This window comes from Rutilus rutilus (assembly GCF_951802725.1).
Source record: "Rutilus rutilus genome assembly, chromosome: 15".
In the NCBI taxonomy this organism is placed as follows: Eukaryota; Metazoa; Chordata; class Actinopteri; order Cypriniformes; family Leuciscidae; genus Rutilus; species Rutilus rutilus.
Window position 1 is genome coordinate 26,733,879 of NC_140220.1, and position 19,518 is coordinate 26,753,396.

The following is a 19,518-nucleotide window of genomic DNA, read 5'->3' on the forward strand; positions in this document are numbered from 1 at the left end:
AATAAGCGGGCTCTGTTTGCCCTAGATTAACACTCCAGAAGATACATTTTGAAATGATCCTGTGTTACAAAGGACTATTTTATTTGCAGTTGGTTGCTTCACTGAAAATCCAATGAACTTTGGAGATGGACAGTCGTGTATAGGGAAAGAAAACGTCAACTACATCTCAATTTCATGGTGCTACAGTGTTAGAAATAAAGGCAATGTCTTATACAATACTTTATGGCCCATTTAACGCCTGCTTTGTTTTTCAGTAAGGCAATATTTCCACGATGAGTCCCACCCAATGTTTGACTCAAAGGGTTTGGGTTGTGCTTTGCAATAATTTCAGGTGAATGGTGTAAATCACTCGCATGGCACTTTTAGTAAGGGGCCAAGTGTGCTCACCAATGCAATTATGCTTAAATCATGCACGAGTGGACTATAATGTTACAAAACAAACAAACAAAACCACCACAAAAGACTTTCACTCTCAAAAGTTCATTTAAATGCTACAACTGGCCATAGACTCACTCGTAGGCACAATTTAAAGGCTCTTCTAGAAGGACCTAGTCACTCTTTGTAGGTATATAAACACGTGACGTGTCTCAAAGCATACAGATCTCAGGTGTGCTATTATGGAAGAAAATAATTAAGGCTAATTTGATAAACAGTGGATTATCGGAAGGTGTGTCAAGCCATGTCAAACAGTGAGGAGAAACAACAGCAAAACAAGCAGAGTGAAATTGATATGGTACAGGAATGACCTACAATCATTTTAATCTCAAGAGTTCTCTCAGAGCAGGCACACTGTTTTTCATTCAGTTTCAAACACATCTTAAAGCTAAAATATCTATTCTGGTAAAACACCAAGACATGCGAAAAACATTTGGGATCTTTTGGCTTTAAGGGGAAATTTAGATAAATAAAAAGAACACCCCATCCTTTACCAATGCAGCCAAGAAAATCAGTTTCTGTTCTTATTCCATGTGTCCTAACCAGGTGCGAAGCGATAAAACACTACATTTTGTCGATAGCAGGGTATCTTTTTCTGTGCCAGTCGCCTCGTTCACTCTCAAAATTCACTAGACTTAAGTATAATCATGTACATTAAACATCAACCATGGAGGAGAAGAAACTGGTTGTGGAAGTTAGAATCATCACATATTCTATGACAAAGCGAGAGAGTGAAAGAGCAAGAAAACAGTGGGAACTGTTCTAATTGGCTGAGTTTTGTGATTGATTGTGTTGCATCACACGGACACCCCATTTTCAGTTTTGCCAAAAATAAGAATTCTGTCATCATTTACTCCAAACACCAGTAGGTTGGTTTGCTTTCTTCTGTGCTATTTTTTCAAATGAAATGTTTTACACAGGGTTCCCACACCTTGGTTAACTTCAAATTCAAGGACCTTTCAAGGACTTTCCAGGTCCAATACCCTCAAATTCAAGGACTTAATGTGAAGACAGACTTCAAGTGACAGCAAGGTTACATTGTGTTAACTTATTGTTACAGTTTTCATGCGTCAAACACAACTACGCAAAAAAAGCTAGTATACATAAGCCACAAAGTGTTGGCGAAATAACTTATTAGTGGACCTGAGGGAATAATATAGAATTTTTTCCAGAAAACTTCTCGCACAAAATAAATTCAATTACTTTCAAGGACCTGTATAGATGTTTTCAAACCTTTACAGGGCCTTGAATATTTTTTTTTTCAGATTCACAAACTTTCAAGGATTTCAAGCACCCGTGGGAACCCTGTTTACAACTTTTGTCCGTATTATGAAACTCAATGGGATCCAAAGCTTTCAACAAGTTTCTATGAGCTTGGAACAACATGTGGGTGAGTAAATGATGAAAGAATTTTCAATTTTAGGTGAACTATCCCTTAAACGCTAGACAAATTGCTTGGCGTTGAAATCTTAATGTGTCGCACCATGTTAGGACAAGTCCAAGGGGTTCAAAAATATGAAAATTAAACGAAACGCTAGCAAGATCTTAGGTACAGAAAGAGAATTCAAAGCTAAATCTTGTAGGTTTTAAAGAGTATTACGTATTAAAAATATTAAATCATTGTACCGACAAGGATCTACATCTCAGAAAGTGCTGACAGGCTGAATCCCACTCTATGTACTTAGAATTTCCTAACTACATCATTTTTTCTTAATAGTTATATAGACAAACCAGAGGATTGACAAAGTGTCAGTTTGAGGCAACAAGTAGTAAACAACTCGGAGAGGATTGTAAAACATTGACACAATCTTTCAAATACTATGCTCAGTTCACACGGACGCTGTTCCTCATGGGTTACGAATGTATACTGTACAAAGTATAAAACTTCTGTCAGACCAACTTAACCCTAAATAAGATCTTTCCTTGTTTTTTCTTAATGTAGCATCCATGCAGGAGGTGTACACAACTTATCGTGCTATCCGTACTGTGCATGCGTTTCAGTACCATGTGTTCATTGGATTTAATATTACTCTTCCAAGCAGTTGGAGTTGGGTACCAAATGCTAACTTACCTATCGATTCTAATCAAGGTAGTCGCTGTAAATTAGGACTAAGGCAACAATGTTCCATATTACAGAACAGGAATCATGCAGATTAAAATGCTCATGGCCACTGCTGTAGACACAAAACTGCACCATCAGGCCATGTACAGTAGTGTCAGCTACAATTTCAGGTAATCAGCAGTGGAGGCCTGACATACACTCTCATCTAGAACGACTTTTCAGAAAGATGCAAATGAAACGGGTGCTAGACTTAAACACATGCTCATACGAGTTGATGAATACAACTATCCAAATAACAAACTGTCACGATTAGAACGCAAAACTACACTTTGTATTAATTCTGTTCGAACACATAAGCATATTGTATTCTAACTGAGGTCTCGAATTTGGTCTCTCTCTTATTAATAGAAGATGCCTTTAAATATAGCAGCGTTTAATGACAAAGTGCAGAACCAAATGTTGGGTTTTGTCATTCCTTTTTCCTAATCTACAATTGCACTTACCATCACTTAGTAGCTAATAATACGCCAATACAGACGTTTAATACGCACTGGAGCGGAGGACTTTTGGATACACTACAATAAAACCTCTGGTAAAGCTACAGGCTACCTCTTAATTGGTTAAGTGCTTTTCAATATTGGCAATAAATAATCAAAGGCCTCTAATTATCAATACAAGCTCAAATAAATTCACTGTTGTGTTTCTCTCTGGTTAAATTGATCCTGAATAGTCCTAACTGTGCTAATACAGTACCAGTGAGTCTTTCCTCTCCAATATGGGGATTCGTTAATTGGAAACTTTACGTTAACTGTAACGTATACTTAATTGGCAAGCGTAAAGTGCCATCTAACAAACTCACCTAATTAAGTAAGAATGTTCACTTTCTAAAACTCTCTCTCTTCGTCTTTGTAATACATTTTATTTATTCGCCTTTTTACATGCTCCACCCTCTCTGTTCTGCAGGTACTTATCTAGCTCCGCCTCTCGCTTCACTGCTTCTGGGTTGACTTTTGGAGCACCAGGAAAACACACCAGCACCACACTCATGTTGTCTCGGCTACCCTGTTGATAAACAAATAATCACAGAAGGAACGATTAAGTTAGATCAATGACTCTAAAAATGGCATAACCAATAACATATTTTCCTTACACTTTGAATACACGCAAATATACACATTTTATATATAGGGCTTGACATTAAACTTTAATTGTTTATTAATAAACTAGTGTTTTCTGAGTCAGTGTTGGCTGCAAAGATGAAGTTGAAGTTGCTGACTCATAATCTCTACAGTACAGTGTGCGCGCATGCTCCTACAGAGAGAAACGCATGCAACTTTCATTTAGATGACATAATCAGGGAGTATTTGTTTTCGATTCGAATTGGTTTGTTTAAAAGTAGACATTTCAAGCTTTCCATATGCCTATTTCTCATGTCTGTGAGGCAAGTAGCCTATACGCTGAGTTTCGGCTTTATTTATGCGATGCGCTCGAGTTCTTCTTGCAGTCGAAGACGGAGCAACTTTCTGCTCTGAAGTTTATTCCGTGCACTGTCAAGTGCTTTATCAGATTTGTTGTGTTGCTGGTCTTAGCAGCAATTGTCTTGTCGCAAATATTGCATTGCGCGCTGTTGGCATCGAGCCTGGTGAAATGTAGCCACACTTTTGATCTATTCCATCTACTGGGGTTTGGACGCTTACACACTACAGCCTCACGTGTGAGCCATGTCACTGGGATTAACCGGCATAAACTAGTGTTTTTCCTTGATGTCTCGCCACAGCCAATCATGCTGCATGCTTATTGGCTCACTGACGTTGACAAGATTAACCCCTTAAGTATCGAAATTTGGTACCAAACGACAAGACATTTTTTGATACTCAATGGTTGAGGCAATTCGGTCGGTGCCTTAAAAAGTATCGAACTCGATACCCAGCCCTAATTATCTCATTGTTTGGCAGCAGGTATATTAAGACCTTTACCACCACCACTTTAAGACCTGACGCACGGATCCATTGTACTGTTACACATGCGTTTTCTTTCTCAACTGTTTACGTTCACTTAAAACATAACTGACTGTGTTTACATGACCAAGACCGACATTTTGACATTATTTTATTGACATTTATTGACTGTTTAAGTGCATTATAAGCTGTGAAAAAGAACTCAATTTGATTTATGTGCAGTGCCGTGAGTGAGGGGGGGTGGGTTTGTGTGTCAACTCGCTGTCGGAGAGATAATGAGAGTTTCAGATATTTCAGCATCGATAATATGTATAGATATATTGATGTTTTTGACAGCACTGCATTGCACTTAGTTTATTAATTCAGATGCCTTTTTAAAAGACTACAATTGAAAAATGTATAGCCTATATTATATATAAGATTCAACCCGCCAAAGTGGCTAGTAGTAGTGACTGTTTTAAACACCACTGCTGAAATCCACCCGCATTTTGGTGGGTTGGCGGGTGTTAATGTCAAGCCATATCGTTTTTTTGTTTTGTTTTTACGGTTAACATTATTTGTACAAAAATATCATGAATTATTAATAAATAATAATTCATATAAAAAGGATCCATTAGCATCCAACTCACAATGTTTATAACTGACCTTACCTTGTAAACTCACAATGTTTATAACTGACCTTACCTTGTACAAACAGGTGTCCACAATCTCATTACACACTCTCTCCAGGTCGTCGGTCACTTCCAAGCGTGAGCGCACAAAATCACACAGTTCTTCGTTGGCCATGACGTCCCATATACCATCGCAGGCCAGCACCACAAATTCATCGTCAGCCTCAGAGCGTTCGATCTCATACACTTCTGGCTCCGGGGACACCAGCTGCTCAGTGGGGCCTTTCCCATGCACGCACTTATAGTCGAAGTCGCCGAGAGCCCGGGAGACGGCGAGGGAGCCGTTGACCCTCTGGATCATAACAGAACCACCTGCGTTCTGGATTCTCTCCTTTTCCAGTGGGTTACTTGGCTTGTGGTCCTGGGTGAAGAAGTGAACGCGACCCTTGCGGCTCAGCAAGGCTCTGGAGTCACCGCAGTTGATGAAATAGAAATGATGAGGGGAAATCATCACTCCCACCGCCGTGGAGCCACTGCGGTCCGCCCCGTGCTTGCGTTCGGACATGGCCCGCATGTGCTCATCGATTTGCAGAAAGCCTGTGCGGATTCCACATTTCACACTCTCCACAGAAGGCCCGGCACCAACTAACTCTGCACCTCCTGAGCACCCTCCCCTGAAGTCTGGGTTGCTGGTAATATGTTCCAGCAGATGCTCACAGCAGTAACGGGCAACCTGAGAGCCGGCGTGCCCATCATAAACGGCAAAAAAGGACCACAGGCCGAGGCCGTAAGGCAGCCCCATCACAGCCGTGTGTGCGTCCTCCATCTCCACACGCCATCCCTGCATACTGCTGAGTCCATAGCGGAGGCTGTTCCCCTCCCCGTGAGCATTGTGCTTCTCCATCTTTGGCTTGTCTAAGAATGCACCCATTCTTCTTATTTTGCTCTAACACAAACAGAACCAGAAAACAAAGTGAGTAAAAGGCGCTTCATCATGACATAAGTGACTCTCATTTATACAACATATTCAAACATGCGATGGGTATGGCATGGCCATTTATACGATAAGCCACAGGTGCAGTAAGCTTCCAGAAGCAAGTAAACTGTTTAGGTAAATGTTTATCATCACATCAAGGCAGTAAACTTATTCGTCTCCAGACCTGCGGTTGTTTAAAATCTTTTCAGACGCCAACGCAGCAAAATATACGAACCTGTATAATGTAAAACAACTGTGAACTTACTGATGAAACCACTACCCTTATCAGCATACATGCAAAATGCTGCACGCCCAGATAGCATTAAGAGGCTAACTCCAGCATTTCTATGTACGTCAGAGTGACATAATATCACTTACCCAGTTTCTTCGTGGTCTTTGCTGGCTGAAGAAAATCCGAGGCACAAAAGCCGCGGATAAGAGCCTTATTATCAGCAGTATGTTGGGCCGGATAGCAAACACTATAAAACCAGCGCTGCGCTCACAGCCACAACACACATCAATCGACGGCTAGCCAATTAGCCAGTAAACTAACGTCAAAACGGCCAAAGATCAATTCCGAAAATTATCATTTAAAAAAATTTAACCATAAGAAAATCATCACATGAGCCTGTTAAGGCAGTCCGCAGCTGGGCGGTAGGGCATTTCTGGCTCCGGTGTTTTTGTTTTCCCGAGGGGGGGCTACAGGAGCCTCTCGCTCAGAACATCAGAGAGACTCTCTCTCTCTCTCCGTGCGGATGGGTTGGTCTGGAACCCGGATGCTGCAGCGGACGGTGCGCGTTCCCCTTTCTCTATTACGTCATCACTGCCACGCAATCGAGGGCTGGAAATAGATCCATTGACGAGATTGAGGGACCGTTATAAGCGAAACTCTGGCCGTTCATTTGCTTTGTAGTTTTCCTGCAGAGGCTTATAGTCTTTATATGTTTACAAAAGAACACATTTGTCTTATAAATATATCGGGCCGTTAACCAATAGAAATTATGACATTTATAAATAAATTTCAACATCTGACCTTTGAAAACCTAACTGTATGATGAAAAAAAAATAGGTTTTCTGGAATTGTGGGAATGTAAACTAAAATTAGTTCATTAACTGATCAGCCAGTCAAGCTAACATATATGCTTACACAATTAAGAAAAATAGACTATAAATCTGTCAAAGTTTGACACAATCTATGTGATAAATTATCAATGGTTATCCCCCTTTTTAACATAAGAACATTTTATCTTGCATGTAAAAGGCTTAGCTGTTACTATACTCTTAAAAAATAGTGTTGGTTTAAATGTAAAAGGCTTAGCTGTTACTATACTCTTAAAAAATAGTGTTGGTTTAAATGTAAAAGGCTTAGCTGTTACTATACTCTTAAAAAATAGTGTTGGTTTAAATGTAAAAGGCTTAGCTGTAACTATACTTTAAAAAAAAATAGTGTTGGTTTAACTTAAAAAAGTAACCTGGTTGCCATAACATTTTAAGTTAATACAATGAAGGAGAATTGGTTTAATCAACAGAAGCTCAAAATATTACATTATTTGAACCACATAAATTATCTAAGTTGATTTGCCAAAAGAAAAAATTTGATAAATCATGAAAATATATATTTTTTTTTTACAGTGTACAAAAGGGCTCTCATTATGCTGCTTGATACTGCAAATATCTGTTATATTATTTGAATGTATTATCGTATTCATAAACTCTCTCAAATAATTGTACTGTTTACTGCACTTTGTTATTCTTAGTTATTTAAATTACCTATAGCGGCTAATAAATCAGAAGTCTTACATATCCACAGGAAATAGCCTTATATTAGACTTCTAGCCCCTGGATTGTGCATGTTTTAGCTGCAACACAAATAGCACAAGTATATGAGTGGCCTCTTTTTAAGCTGTTAAACATTGTGCTTTTATTCACTAGATGTACTCTTGGTGCTGTGTACAGTATAGGCTATGTACAATGTTTTGAACAGAAATGATATTGCACTTCGGCTATTCAGGACAGGTGACTTAAGTTGCATTGTGTGAGCTACATAGAGCTACATTAGAATATCCACATGTAGTTATCTGCAATCAAGCTGTTAATGGCATGCCCAAGAGCAATAGAAAAGGGAATGTTTTGGGGAATGTTAACATGTTATTATGACCACCCATGAACAGAATGTATAGTCATATTGCCTGTAAGTGTCGTCATGCTTTTGTATCATGGTATATCCAAGACTGGAGCCACTGTAATGCTAATGACCGAGGGTAAATAATTCATACAGGCCTCAAAATCCAAATTAAAAGCTTCTTACATTGCTGTCTGCAGGGTGACTTAAGTGTGTTGCTCATAATGCGATGTGCACTTAGGGTAAGTAGCTTCTTGCTCTAAACATCCAAATGCATTAGACCTGAATGAGGGAACCTTCAGCTAGATTGGCATAGTGATGCTGAATTGTGCTGTTTTTAATACATATCAAAACAAATATGGCCCTTTTCCACTGCACCGTGTAAACTGTTATTCCGACATTTTTAGAATGAAGATATTATAATGAAGTGGTGCTGGTTTTGCCTCAGGACCCATATTTTACATTGAATATTACATTGAATATCAATTTTACATTTTGTATTGTTTACCATACAAAAATGACACAAACTGCACATAAAATCAAACAGCCCCTGTATGCAAAATTATTAACATTATTTAGGCTGGACAGGAAAAATGACAAATTGGTTTCTGAACGGCACTGAATTTTTTAATGTTTCGTGCTCTTGGCAGCCAATAATTCACTGCAAAAAATATCTTAATTAGCTGCATTTTATCAGAACAGACCTGCTGCAACACATTTTTGGGTTGCAACCTGCCAGGTAAGATCCACTGGAATAAACTATAAAAATGCCACTCTTCTTGATTATCTGACCATTTGAAACATGCCAGATATGAAACAAGTATGAAGGTTATGTACAGAATGGCAGTGTGTTGTTGATTTGAATAGAGTCATGAATGACAGAGGAAGGGATGGATGAACACCAACTACTGAATTGTCAGACTGCCTGCCAAATCGCCAACCCCAGACGAGGTATCCACAGTAAATTAAGTGCCACAACAATGTTGCCCTATTTCCAAATTCCAGACAGTGTATTTGGACTGTGTTGTCTTAAACAATAACAACAACAGCTGCCATGAAAGTGGCGATGTGTGAGGCAAACCAAGTGAGTCACAGTTTACTGTCATCACTCTTTAAAAAAACACCATTCTGTCTCAGGAGATCATACAAACAGAAACTGGTTGAAGCAAACAGGAGGAACCCAGTGATTTGCGATTCACTTAAATATATATGAACAATAAAGAAATGCAATCATTCCAGTTTCACATGGACCATCATTCTATGTCTTCATCCCATTCAGCAGCCATGTAAAATAAAAATAAACATTTTCTCTGGGCTCATCGTAGTATTCCAATCGTTTTTACTGTATGTTGTAGAGAGGCCAGTGCCTTGTTTTTTAAACATGCTATACAAATGAACTCAGTGAAACATTACCACATAAAGCAAGGTCATTGCCTTTTTTCCGCCCGCTCGAGTTCGTCATTTGTTTTTATGGTTATGATTTCACAATCTGTTCAGCTGTTCCCTCAATAGTTACCTTTGCTAATCCCCAGTATTTAAGTCTCCCTGTTTCATTTGAGTTTGTCCGGTGTCGTCAACGGGACGTGAATTAAACGTTTATGTGTTTGCCTTGTGGAATATATTAAAGACTTTAGTTTGATCTTCATCTTCGTGTGCTTGTATACCATGATTGTGACAGAAGACCAGACCTAAAAGGATTAAGATTTTTGTTTTTTTTACTCACTATGGACCTGCAGACCGTACAATTCCTGTGCCTAGAGCAGCTGGATAGTTCGCTGGAGGAATATACCAGGGACGTGTTAGATATGCCGTGCCTTTTGCACTACTCGGACAACTCGCTCTGTGTTTTTTACCATGCTGGCCTCAGCGAGCAAAGTAGAGCCAAGAGCGGAGAGCCAATGCCTGCCGCAATGGAAGAGCAGTTGCAAAAAGAAGCATATGAGCGAACCATCATCCCGGAGCCTGGATCTCACGAGAAGTCTCACCAGGTGTATGAGCCGGCAACATCATGCGCAGCCAAGGGAGTCATTGTGGAGTATGAGGGGATGGAAAGGAGCCCTGCCCACGCCCCATTCACAGAGTGTGAATCAATGCTGGACTCTGTCAACTGTTTGATTCCTCTCAGCCCTGAATCTCCTGTTTCTCCAGTGTTCCCACCCAGCCTCCCTCTCCCACCACCTCTTCAACATTCAACCAGTTCATAAGTCATCGCTGTCCTCCATCAGCCCCTCGGTTCCTCCTCTGTTTACCGTCTGTGATGTGGATCCATCGCGGGCCTTCTGTCATACAGCTCCTCCTGCGCAAGGGGATTCCTTGGCTTTGCCTCCGACCACTGATCTCGTCACATCACCTCGGCTCGTCGGCTCATCCTCCTTGGCTCCTCCTTCCCTCGTCTTAACTAGGCAGGGACCATCGGGCTTACGATTACATCGGGCTCCCTCAGACCACCAGCTCCACCTCTGTCGGATGTCATCCATCCTGCACCACGGACCTGCGAGCAGTCTGCTGTGCTCCTGCTCTCCACCCCTGTACGGCTCTGGCAGGCCCCACCCTCCCTCCAGTTCCGCCTCAGCTCTCCGGTACCCCAATTCCACCTCGGGGGGTTGTTGCTGCAACTCAGTTGCAGTCACCGAAGCCTTCGGGGTCACTCGGGTTCCATCGGCTTTCCATCTGCGCCTGGGGCTCCACCACCATCAATCTTCACCATGGCCACGTTAAGGAAATCCCCGTCATGGCTCCTACCTCCTTCGACGCCGCTGTGGATCTCCATCCTGGCTGGACTCCCCTGCTCCAGGCCTCTCCTTGGCTCCTCCCTCCATCTGCACAGCCCTGGTTCTTCCTGTCGTCACCTCCCCCGGATTCCTGTCCTCCACCAGTTGCACATCCTCCGCCTGAGCCTCCTCCCACTGTCAGTGCGAGGTTGTGCCTTTCCGGGAGGGGGTGTAATATCACAGTTATGTTCAGTTTAGAGCAGGGATGGGCAAATGGCGGCCCGTATGTCTTTGAATACGACCCGCTGGACCACTCGGATGATCAATTTTAAAACATTTGAAAAGTAAGTAATGGAACGATTGCGTTCAGATTATGATGTTAATACTAAATCAAACCAGGAGAGATTGCAATTTCCATCCGATCCCGTATTAATTACAGCCTAGGATGTGCACCCTAATGTGAAAGTTTATTAAAATTCAATTCAATTCAATTCAAATTTATTTGTATAGCGCTTTTCACAATACATATTGTTTCAAAGCAGCTTTACAGAAAGTGCATTTCAGAAATGTACATAGAGAAATACAGTTAGTTAATCATGTATTGATTTAGGGCATAAAAATATCGCCAGCGTCGAGTCGTCTCTTCACGGGCTTCGAGTCGTCTCTTCACGGGCTTCGAGTCGTCTGTAGTTTCCATGAGAGGCTGGATACAAACTGGAGCTGACGATCTGTATTTACCTCGGGAGTCGGGACTAGCGTCCCGAGATAACAACAGAAAAGCAGATGGGAAATAATTAGCGTAGCTGCTGTTCATAATATTAATGCATTCAATCTGATTCAACTGTAGTATAAAAGGTAAGTATTATGTGAATGCTTGGCTAAAGCGATGCGTCTTTAATCTAGTTTTAAACTGGGACAGCGAGTCTGAGACTCGAACAATATCAGGAAGGCCATTCCAGAGTTTAGGAGCTAAATGTGAAAACGCCCTCCCTCCTTTAGTGGACTTAGATATCCTAGGAATGACCAGAAGCCTCGAATTTAGTGATCTTAAAGAGCGCGATGGATTGTAGGGCGATAGAAGTTCCGTTAAATACAGGGGAGCTAAACCATTTAGGGCTTAATAGGTCAGTAGTAATACTTTGTTAAAAATTGGCAAAAATAAATGAAAAATTGACAATGATTGTGTTTTCCAGTCAAGATGTTAAACGGATTATCTTTCTACCAAGTTCAAGGGGTCAACCATATGCTTGGTTTGTTTGGAAACGAAATCTGTAATGCTGCAGCACCCCCAGCACCCTTACTTCCCGTGCCCCTGCAAATGCATGACAGAAATGTATGCACTTAATTATGTTCTTGTACATTTTTTAAATAGTCTTTTTAATCATGGTGATATGTGGATGTGGATTATGGTAATACCATTTGGAACAGCTATTTTATGAATAAACACTTTTTAACTGTTCTCTGAGGTTGAGCTGAGAATGTACTCTAGGCTTATAATCAAAAATAATCTGTACATTATTTGTTTGTTGCATATTTACAGACAATGCAATTGAGATGTTTACATTTGCTTGTTGGGGTAATATTGCTTGTCAACTGACAACAGTTTACCATTTATTTTAGCATAATTGCACACATTATTTAGTTAATAAATTCTTTAAAAACCTTTTTCATTAATTATACATTGATTTCCCTTAATAAAAAGTTAATTGAGTAAGATGTTGTAAAAGGTGAGAGTGTGGATTAGTAATCTGGCCCTTTGGTATGAAGGAGAAAAAATGTTGGCCCTCGTCAATATTAAAGTTGCCCATCCCTGGTTTAGAGTTTGTTTTCAGTCACTGCCTTTTTTCCACCTGCTTTTCATTTGTATATGTCTACTGATTTGATTTCTCATTCTGTTCAGCTGTTCCCTCATTAGTTCCCTTTGTTAATCCCCTGTACTTAAGTCTCCCTGTTTTATTTGAGTTTGTTCAGTCTTGTCAGTGGGACGTGAATTAAACATTTATGTGTTTGCCTTGCATTAAAGACTTAATTTGATTGCAGATTCCACAAAGAAAAATAGTCCATTACAATGAACAAAACATCAGCCAGATAACAAAAATATGTTGTAAGAACGTTTTGCTAATGTTAAATGTTATTATAACTATATTGCTAAATGTTAAATTAAGTTACAGTTTTTCTCGATTGCTTAAACACTATAACCAGGCTTTTGAACTAAAATTTCAAAACCATAATGCCATTTATCAAAAAGCACACCCATTTCACTAAACTATAAACACTATTCCCTGTTTTGACACATGAGTCAAATTTGTTGAACTGTCACTGCAAAACTCTACACACAAATCCCTTCATTTCTCATTGCCTACACCATGTTGTCATTTAGAAAGCACTAGCATTCAATATTGTTCACTCAAGTCAGCACAGCTTCAGCTCAGTTAGCACACAATTACCCAGGTGGAAACACTAAGAGTCAAAATTTAACACACATCAATCAGATCCTTCAATAGATAGATAAAGGGGCCCAAATCAGTTTGTTGAGTTTTGGAACAATGGATCCAGAAAGACATGAAGGAAGAGATCGAGGAGGGATAAGGAGGAGGAGGAGGAAGGACAAGAAGACAAGCAGTCTCAGATGAAATTCAAGCCACTCTAGTTGCACGTCTTTGTCAATGGTATGACTATGAGGGAGGCTGGGCTACGAGTAAGGCCAAATTTGAGTCGCTTTACTGTCGCCTCGAGAGCCTTCAGGGAGGAGTGTGGTGGCAAACAAAATTCTATCACTGAATAAAAGACAAACATTTCCAATAGTCTTTGATGAGGTTTATTTTCTTGCAAGAAAAGGCCAGCAGTCGTACAGTCACACAGAGTGTCTGCAGAGTGTAACAGTGAAGGTTGGCCATCCTTCATCCTTTATAGTCTTGACTCCCAGAATGTTTCTAGGCAAATTATGGAATTTCAACCATACGTGGAACATTCTTAGACATGTTCATCATATTGTCTCCTTGAGTGGATCGAGGCCCTCCTGTCACCTACTAACACTCTTTACCATTCCAATACAATTCCATATTAGAATAAGGTTTTGTGTGTGCTCTTTTACTGTCATATGATGGTCACACACATCTTACTGTAAGTAAGTAAATACTGTAAAAAAAAATTTGAGGAGAGAGTAAAAAAATATATATTTTTGTGTGTGTGTGTTGTACTGTGTAGTACATGATTGAATAAAAATGTGCCAATGTATCCATTGGTTGTGTCTTTTGTGTTCATCATGTGAAAAGTTTTGTGAGGGGGGAACCACAATCAACATAACTTACCAGTTTTGGAAATGTTGTTTTGAATTTATTGCACCAGTGTGTTAGACTATGTTGTAGTGTGTGTGATTTTGAGGGCTTGTGTGTCCAGTGTGAGGGCAAAGTTTGGTTTTTCAGCAAGAGTGAATGGTTTTGAGTGTAGAGCTTCATTTTGACCTGAAAATAGGATGTTTGGGGAATTGGGTGAGACGTTATGGATTTGTGTTTACTGTTTTGAGAATATGAGGCATAGTTTCAAGAAATGTGTTTAAGCAATCGAGAAAAACTGTAATTCTAAATGTTTTCTGAAAACATCTAGTTTTTAAAATGCTTTAAAAACCTATTTTCTTGGTCCATTTGATGATTTTGCAAACATTATGGGATACTTTTAAATGTTCTTTGAACAAATACATTTAAAAAATGTTAGATGCATGTCGTGTACATGCTACTGTTTTGAGTAGCCTATGTTGTTAAAGACCAGATAACTTTTAACAAACATAAGACGTTAGCTGTTAGAACTGTTAGCTGGGCAGCAACAAGACGAACACTGCCGTATTAACGTTAATACTCTGAGGTCATTTTCTGTACAATCAATAACATGATACACAATTTTACAGACTTGATCTCTGTCTTGTGCTTCCAAACTCTGCTTTTCATTTAGATCATGAAAACTGCACCTGTGATGGGCTGTTGCCATGTTCTTTGCCAAGCAGTAATTGAAATGTTATTGTCAATCTCCCCCTTTCATCTTTTCTCCTCTCCACCTTTTCTCAAGGACAAAGGAGTCACATTGGTTTGCACATTGATAAGCTCTCATTAAAGATACTGTTATTTTTGTTTAACAAAAAAAAAACCCACCCCACTTTATGCGTCTCATGGCTATGGTTTTGCATTGTAGATTATGTATTATGTATTTGTATATTATGTATATTGTTATTTTATTGTCTGTCCTTCCGCTCCTCTCCCAAATTCACAACAAACAATTCCTCAGTCGGTATTTAGGATCAACAGAGATGATTTATTTTATAAAAAAATCAATTTTTATCACTAAAATCCAGATGATCAGTGGTTAAAAAACCCCAAAACAATTATCTTAAAGTGTTTTGCTAATATTGCAAAACTAACATTAAGATTAGAGATTAATGTTCCATATTCAATCTTCACATGACCCCTCTCTTTCTCTACAATGCATTTGGTTTAAACAACAAAAGGAGACATCTAAGCTGTTTTTGTTGTCGCACCCTGGCGAGACCAACCAAATGGACATCACCCAAATGAACAACTACAATATTAAATCTAGTAGACTTAATGACATAAGTTCATTTTTGGTCTTATTTCTGTGTAAGAGTCCTTTCCAGTGTCCTTAATTCCAACAACAGATTACAATCTAACGACACTGTGGATTATCAATACCGACTGAGCTCCTCTGTAATAGGGTCCAAGTGAAATGGTACACACAAATCCATGGCCTAATTTTTACACTTGCTTATTTGCTGCAATTCTAATCTGACACAAAGAGTTCTGATGGTTTGTGCTTTGAGCAGTGGAGGCTGACCTTGCTTTTGACAGCAGCAGTCAGTTTATTTCTTTGTAAAGATGATAACAACAAGACAATAAATTGTGTGGATTAACTCCCTTTGTTCTTTGTCTTTCTTTACCTCTCCTATTTCTTATCTTTCTCTGATAGCTGTAAAAATATATATATGATTGATACGTTTTTTTTTTTTTTACATTGCTTTAACTCATCATAATAAGTTAAGCAATTTTCAACTTAAAGTTATACAATATTCAAATAATTTTGAGTCAGTTTAATGTAATTTAAGTTGAAATGACTTCCAAGTTGATTGTACTAAAAAATGTACAGTGCTTTTTTCACAGTGCTAAAGACAATCTGTCTTTCATGAACCAATTCAATTTCACTAAAATGCTTTTCGTAGGATACATTTTATTGTTATATAAAATTATATTTATTTATTTTATATTTTAATAGTAATAAGCCTGTAGTTTAGAAAACTACAAATACACAAAAATAAAGTGTATTAAATATGTATAAATAAATATAAGTGCAGCTATTACATGATAAATTATAATCTTGAGAATGATCCTCTTTTATTATGACATACTAACTAATATTGATTTAAATTATAAGACTGAAAATGTATGGTTGCTATGTTGAAATGATGAATACCACCTTAGAATCATAAATATGACACCGCACAAATTCCCACTTACATCAAGAGAAGTGCGTGTTTTATCCACTTTATCACATCTTTTCACTTTTGCTGAGAACTACTGAAACACTTATTGATATTTTATTGCAAAGCTAGTTGAAGACAAACAGATAAAAAAATGCTGCATACGATCCGGTCTACTTCATACTTTGCCTGCATAATGTCTTCCATTGGAATGTTGACTTTGTAATGTTAATTGTAAATTGCAGAGAATTTATGCACTGTGTATACCGTGTCTGCTCATTCTTCCTCTCTGGTTACTTAAACAGTCACACATCAGAATCTGACCCATTGAATAGCATATTATCCATGCACACCAGGCATATAAAAGAAAACACTGAAGGAGAGGAATAAGTATATGTGCGGTGCAAAAGAAATGGAGCACTGCTGCAACTGATGAACTATTCATGCTCTTTATGCAAATTGAATTTAAATTAGTGGAAAGCAGTAGCTCGGTGACATGTTCATATAGTCAGCTTGGGACTGGATATGTGCAGGCATGCATATGTGAATTAATTTAGTACTCTCTCACTTGATTGTCCATCTGCTCCGACTAATGTGAGGCTGCATAATCAGAATGGAGAGCAAATCAGAGGGCTTGACTCCTCACACTGCAGTTTCCATAGGCAGCCCAGAAATGCCGAAAAATGAAAGTGCACGTATTACTGAAAATGAAAGTGTAATTATTATTCATGCATATGGCTGACCTGCCCATATAAGTGCTATTTGTGTTTATTAAATTTGACAGATGCAGTTGTTATGTCAATGCATTTGCGCATTATTAATTATACATAACATTTCATTAGTTGAATTGTACAACAATTGCAAAAATGCATCTTCAGTTATTATTATTTTGACTACACTGACAGGCTCAATGTATTTAATAGTCCAGCTTGTCATGTTTTTATTTCAAAGGGTAGCTGATGCCACCTAGTGACAATGTGATGGCAGTTAAATGCAATGCCTTTTGTTTAAAACAAACTATTATTACAAAACAGATTACAAATATATTTACAATAAATACCAATCAAAACAGTATCATCATAAACAAAAAAATTCAATAAAATGTATTATACTCTGACTTTTGGTAAATGTTTTTGTTTAAAACAAACCATATAATACATACCTTTATACTTACTAATATATTTACAATGAATAATAATCAAAATAGTATCATCATGAATTATGAATATACTCTGACTTTTTACAGGCTTAATAATGCTTCAGTGTGCGGTACTCCTGAAAACATGGGACAGCACACAAGAGAGTGTTGCATGGAGAGGCAGACCTTGCAGTGACGCCTGGTCTTGCTGCCCTGAGATGTGGTCTGAGGGACTTCAGATGGGAAATGCCTGGCTGTAAGGCACAGAGGAGTGTCCAAGGCAGGACGCCCTCCTTTGGTTGGACACCGCAATGTGTTGTACTCCTCCATCAGCCCCTCTCATCAGGTTCGTCCTGAATAGCAGGGAGGTGATTTCGGAGTGAGGAGAATAGAATAGTATGTGACAGTGTGGTCTGTTTATTATTGTACATTTGTTAACACTTTAAATTACATTAATTGAAAATGTTATCACTTTTTATCTTGTTTATATTTATTTATTATTAGATGATTTGTATCCATTACTTACCAGTAATTTGCCGGTAGACTATATGGCTGTTGAGTAAAACAGTGTAAAAGTAGGTGAAAGAAGATCTTCTTGTACCACTTGGTAGACTTTCTGGTGCATTCAAGAAAACCAGTCATCATGTCAGCTTTGTCAACTGCCCCCATCTTTTTATTATACTCCAGCACACATACTGGTTTCATCTTTGGTTGCCCAGTGATGTGATCAAGCTTCCCTGTGGCTGCCATACCAGTTGGGTGGACTGTGGTAAGGACACATCCCTCTTGTCATGCCATTTTACTGCCAACTGTGATCCATTTTCTTGAACTTTGGCATCCCTTTCCTGTTTGCGCGCACAGTCCCACAAGCTCCAGTGCCAAGTGACTAAGAGGTGCTGGAAAAGTGTGGGACTACTGTCATCACAACAGACCCAGAAATGACCAAGTCCTTGGTAATGCTGGACGTCAGTGGTAGATCCGGAGTAAATGATCATGTCCTGCACATAACCAGTGAGCACATCACACAAAACAAAAAACTTGACCCCAAATCTAGCCGTTTAGATGGAATGAACTGACGAAACGCCAGCCTGCCTTTCCACTTCATCAGAGGCTCATCCACACACAGATCCCTGTATGGGACAAAATGCCACGAAAGGAGGAGGTAAGAGCAGTGAATATGTTTCTGATTTTTTTCAGCGCGTCGTAGTAAACTATTGCCAGAGAATGTCTAATAAGGGGAGAACTTCCACTCTCAGTAAACTTCCGGCTTCTGAACTGGTTGCAGTTTCACTCTGATTCCATATGAGGGCGCTCACAGGACGAGTGCAGAATGAATGGAGGTCTATGGCAGTATACCCATCAAAATACACTTTTCTCAGGATATAATTTTTTGTCTAGTAATTTGAATGCTGTATTCGAAAAGAGATGCAAAGAAATTACACATCGCTGGGTGTTAGATTTTTTAGAGTCACTTATTTGCTTTAAAAAGTATTTTAAAGTGTCAATGACGTCATACACATCGTACGACCAGATACTGATTTACGGCAATCCTTCACTCACTTTGGTGCTTTCGCGCTCTGCACTTTCTTTTCTCTCGAGGCATCGACAACACAGCTGACACAGGTAAATACACGTGCTAGAAGAGTTTTTGTTTTGTTTGTTTCTGGTCCCGCTTCGGGTGCCGCGATGCCATCAAGCGGTATCTCTAGTCGTAATCAGTCCTTCACTGACCAATCAGCGTTCATTAGCAGAATGCTAGCGTGTTATGGGCAACAACAACTAAACCTGTAAGAAATCGAAAGGACATAAGTACTCGTTCATTCAACTTTCGACCTATAACCCATGTTGAACTTGCAAAACCTACAATCAAATCTGAGATTTATCAATGGCAATCGGGTGAAAGAGACTAATTTAGCCGTCTAGCCCCATAGACTTCCATTCATTTTGCACTCATGGCGAGCGCCCCCAGTGGAACTCTGGTGGAACTACAACCAAAATTCGGGACTTAATAGGGAGTGGGCAG

General features: G+C 39.2%; 1 protein-coding gene and 1 long non-coding RNA gene across 2 annotated transcripts; both read right to left on the bottom strand.

The window, feature by feature from the left end:
* Positions 1-1,008: 1,008 nt before the first annotated feature.
* On the bottom strand, positions 1,009-6,825 carry ppm1ab (protein phosphatase, Mg2+/Mn2+ dependent, 1Ab). Its single transcript, XM_084432726.1, has 3 exons — positions 6,421-6,825; positions 5,140-6,012; positions 1,009-3,559 (listed from the first exon to the last, which is right to left on the bottom strand). The coding sequence occupies exons 2-3, from the start codon at positions 5,995-5,997 to the stop codon at positions 3,416-3,418; spliced, it is 1,002 nt and encodes a 333-aa protein (XP_084288852.1). The 5' UTR covers positions 5,998-6,012; positions 6,421-6,825; the 3' UTR covers positions 1,009-3,415.
* Positions 6,826-11,276: 4,451 nt separating this feature from the next.
* Positions 11,277-19,163, bottom strand: LOC311305495. The gene is made up of 3 exons (XR_014630015.1): positions 18,022-19,163; positions 17,682-17,848; positions 11,277-17,058 (listed from the first exon to the last, which is right to left on the bottom strand). It is a non-coding gene; the product is annotated as an uncharacterized lncRNA (long non-coding RNA).
* Positions 19,164-19,518: the final 355 nt, after the last annotated feature.

Bases quoted from the DNA above. Each gene is read 5' to 3' on its own strand.
- ppm1ab (XM_084432726.1), bottom strand. From the start codon at position 5,997: ATGGGTGCATTCTTAGACAAGCCAAAGATGGAGAAGCACAATGCTCAC. The intron at 3,560-5,139 runs GTAAGGTCAGTT...GTTTATCAACAG, and splicing joins TGGACACCTGTTTGTACAAG to GGTAGCCGAGACAACATGAG.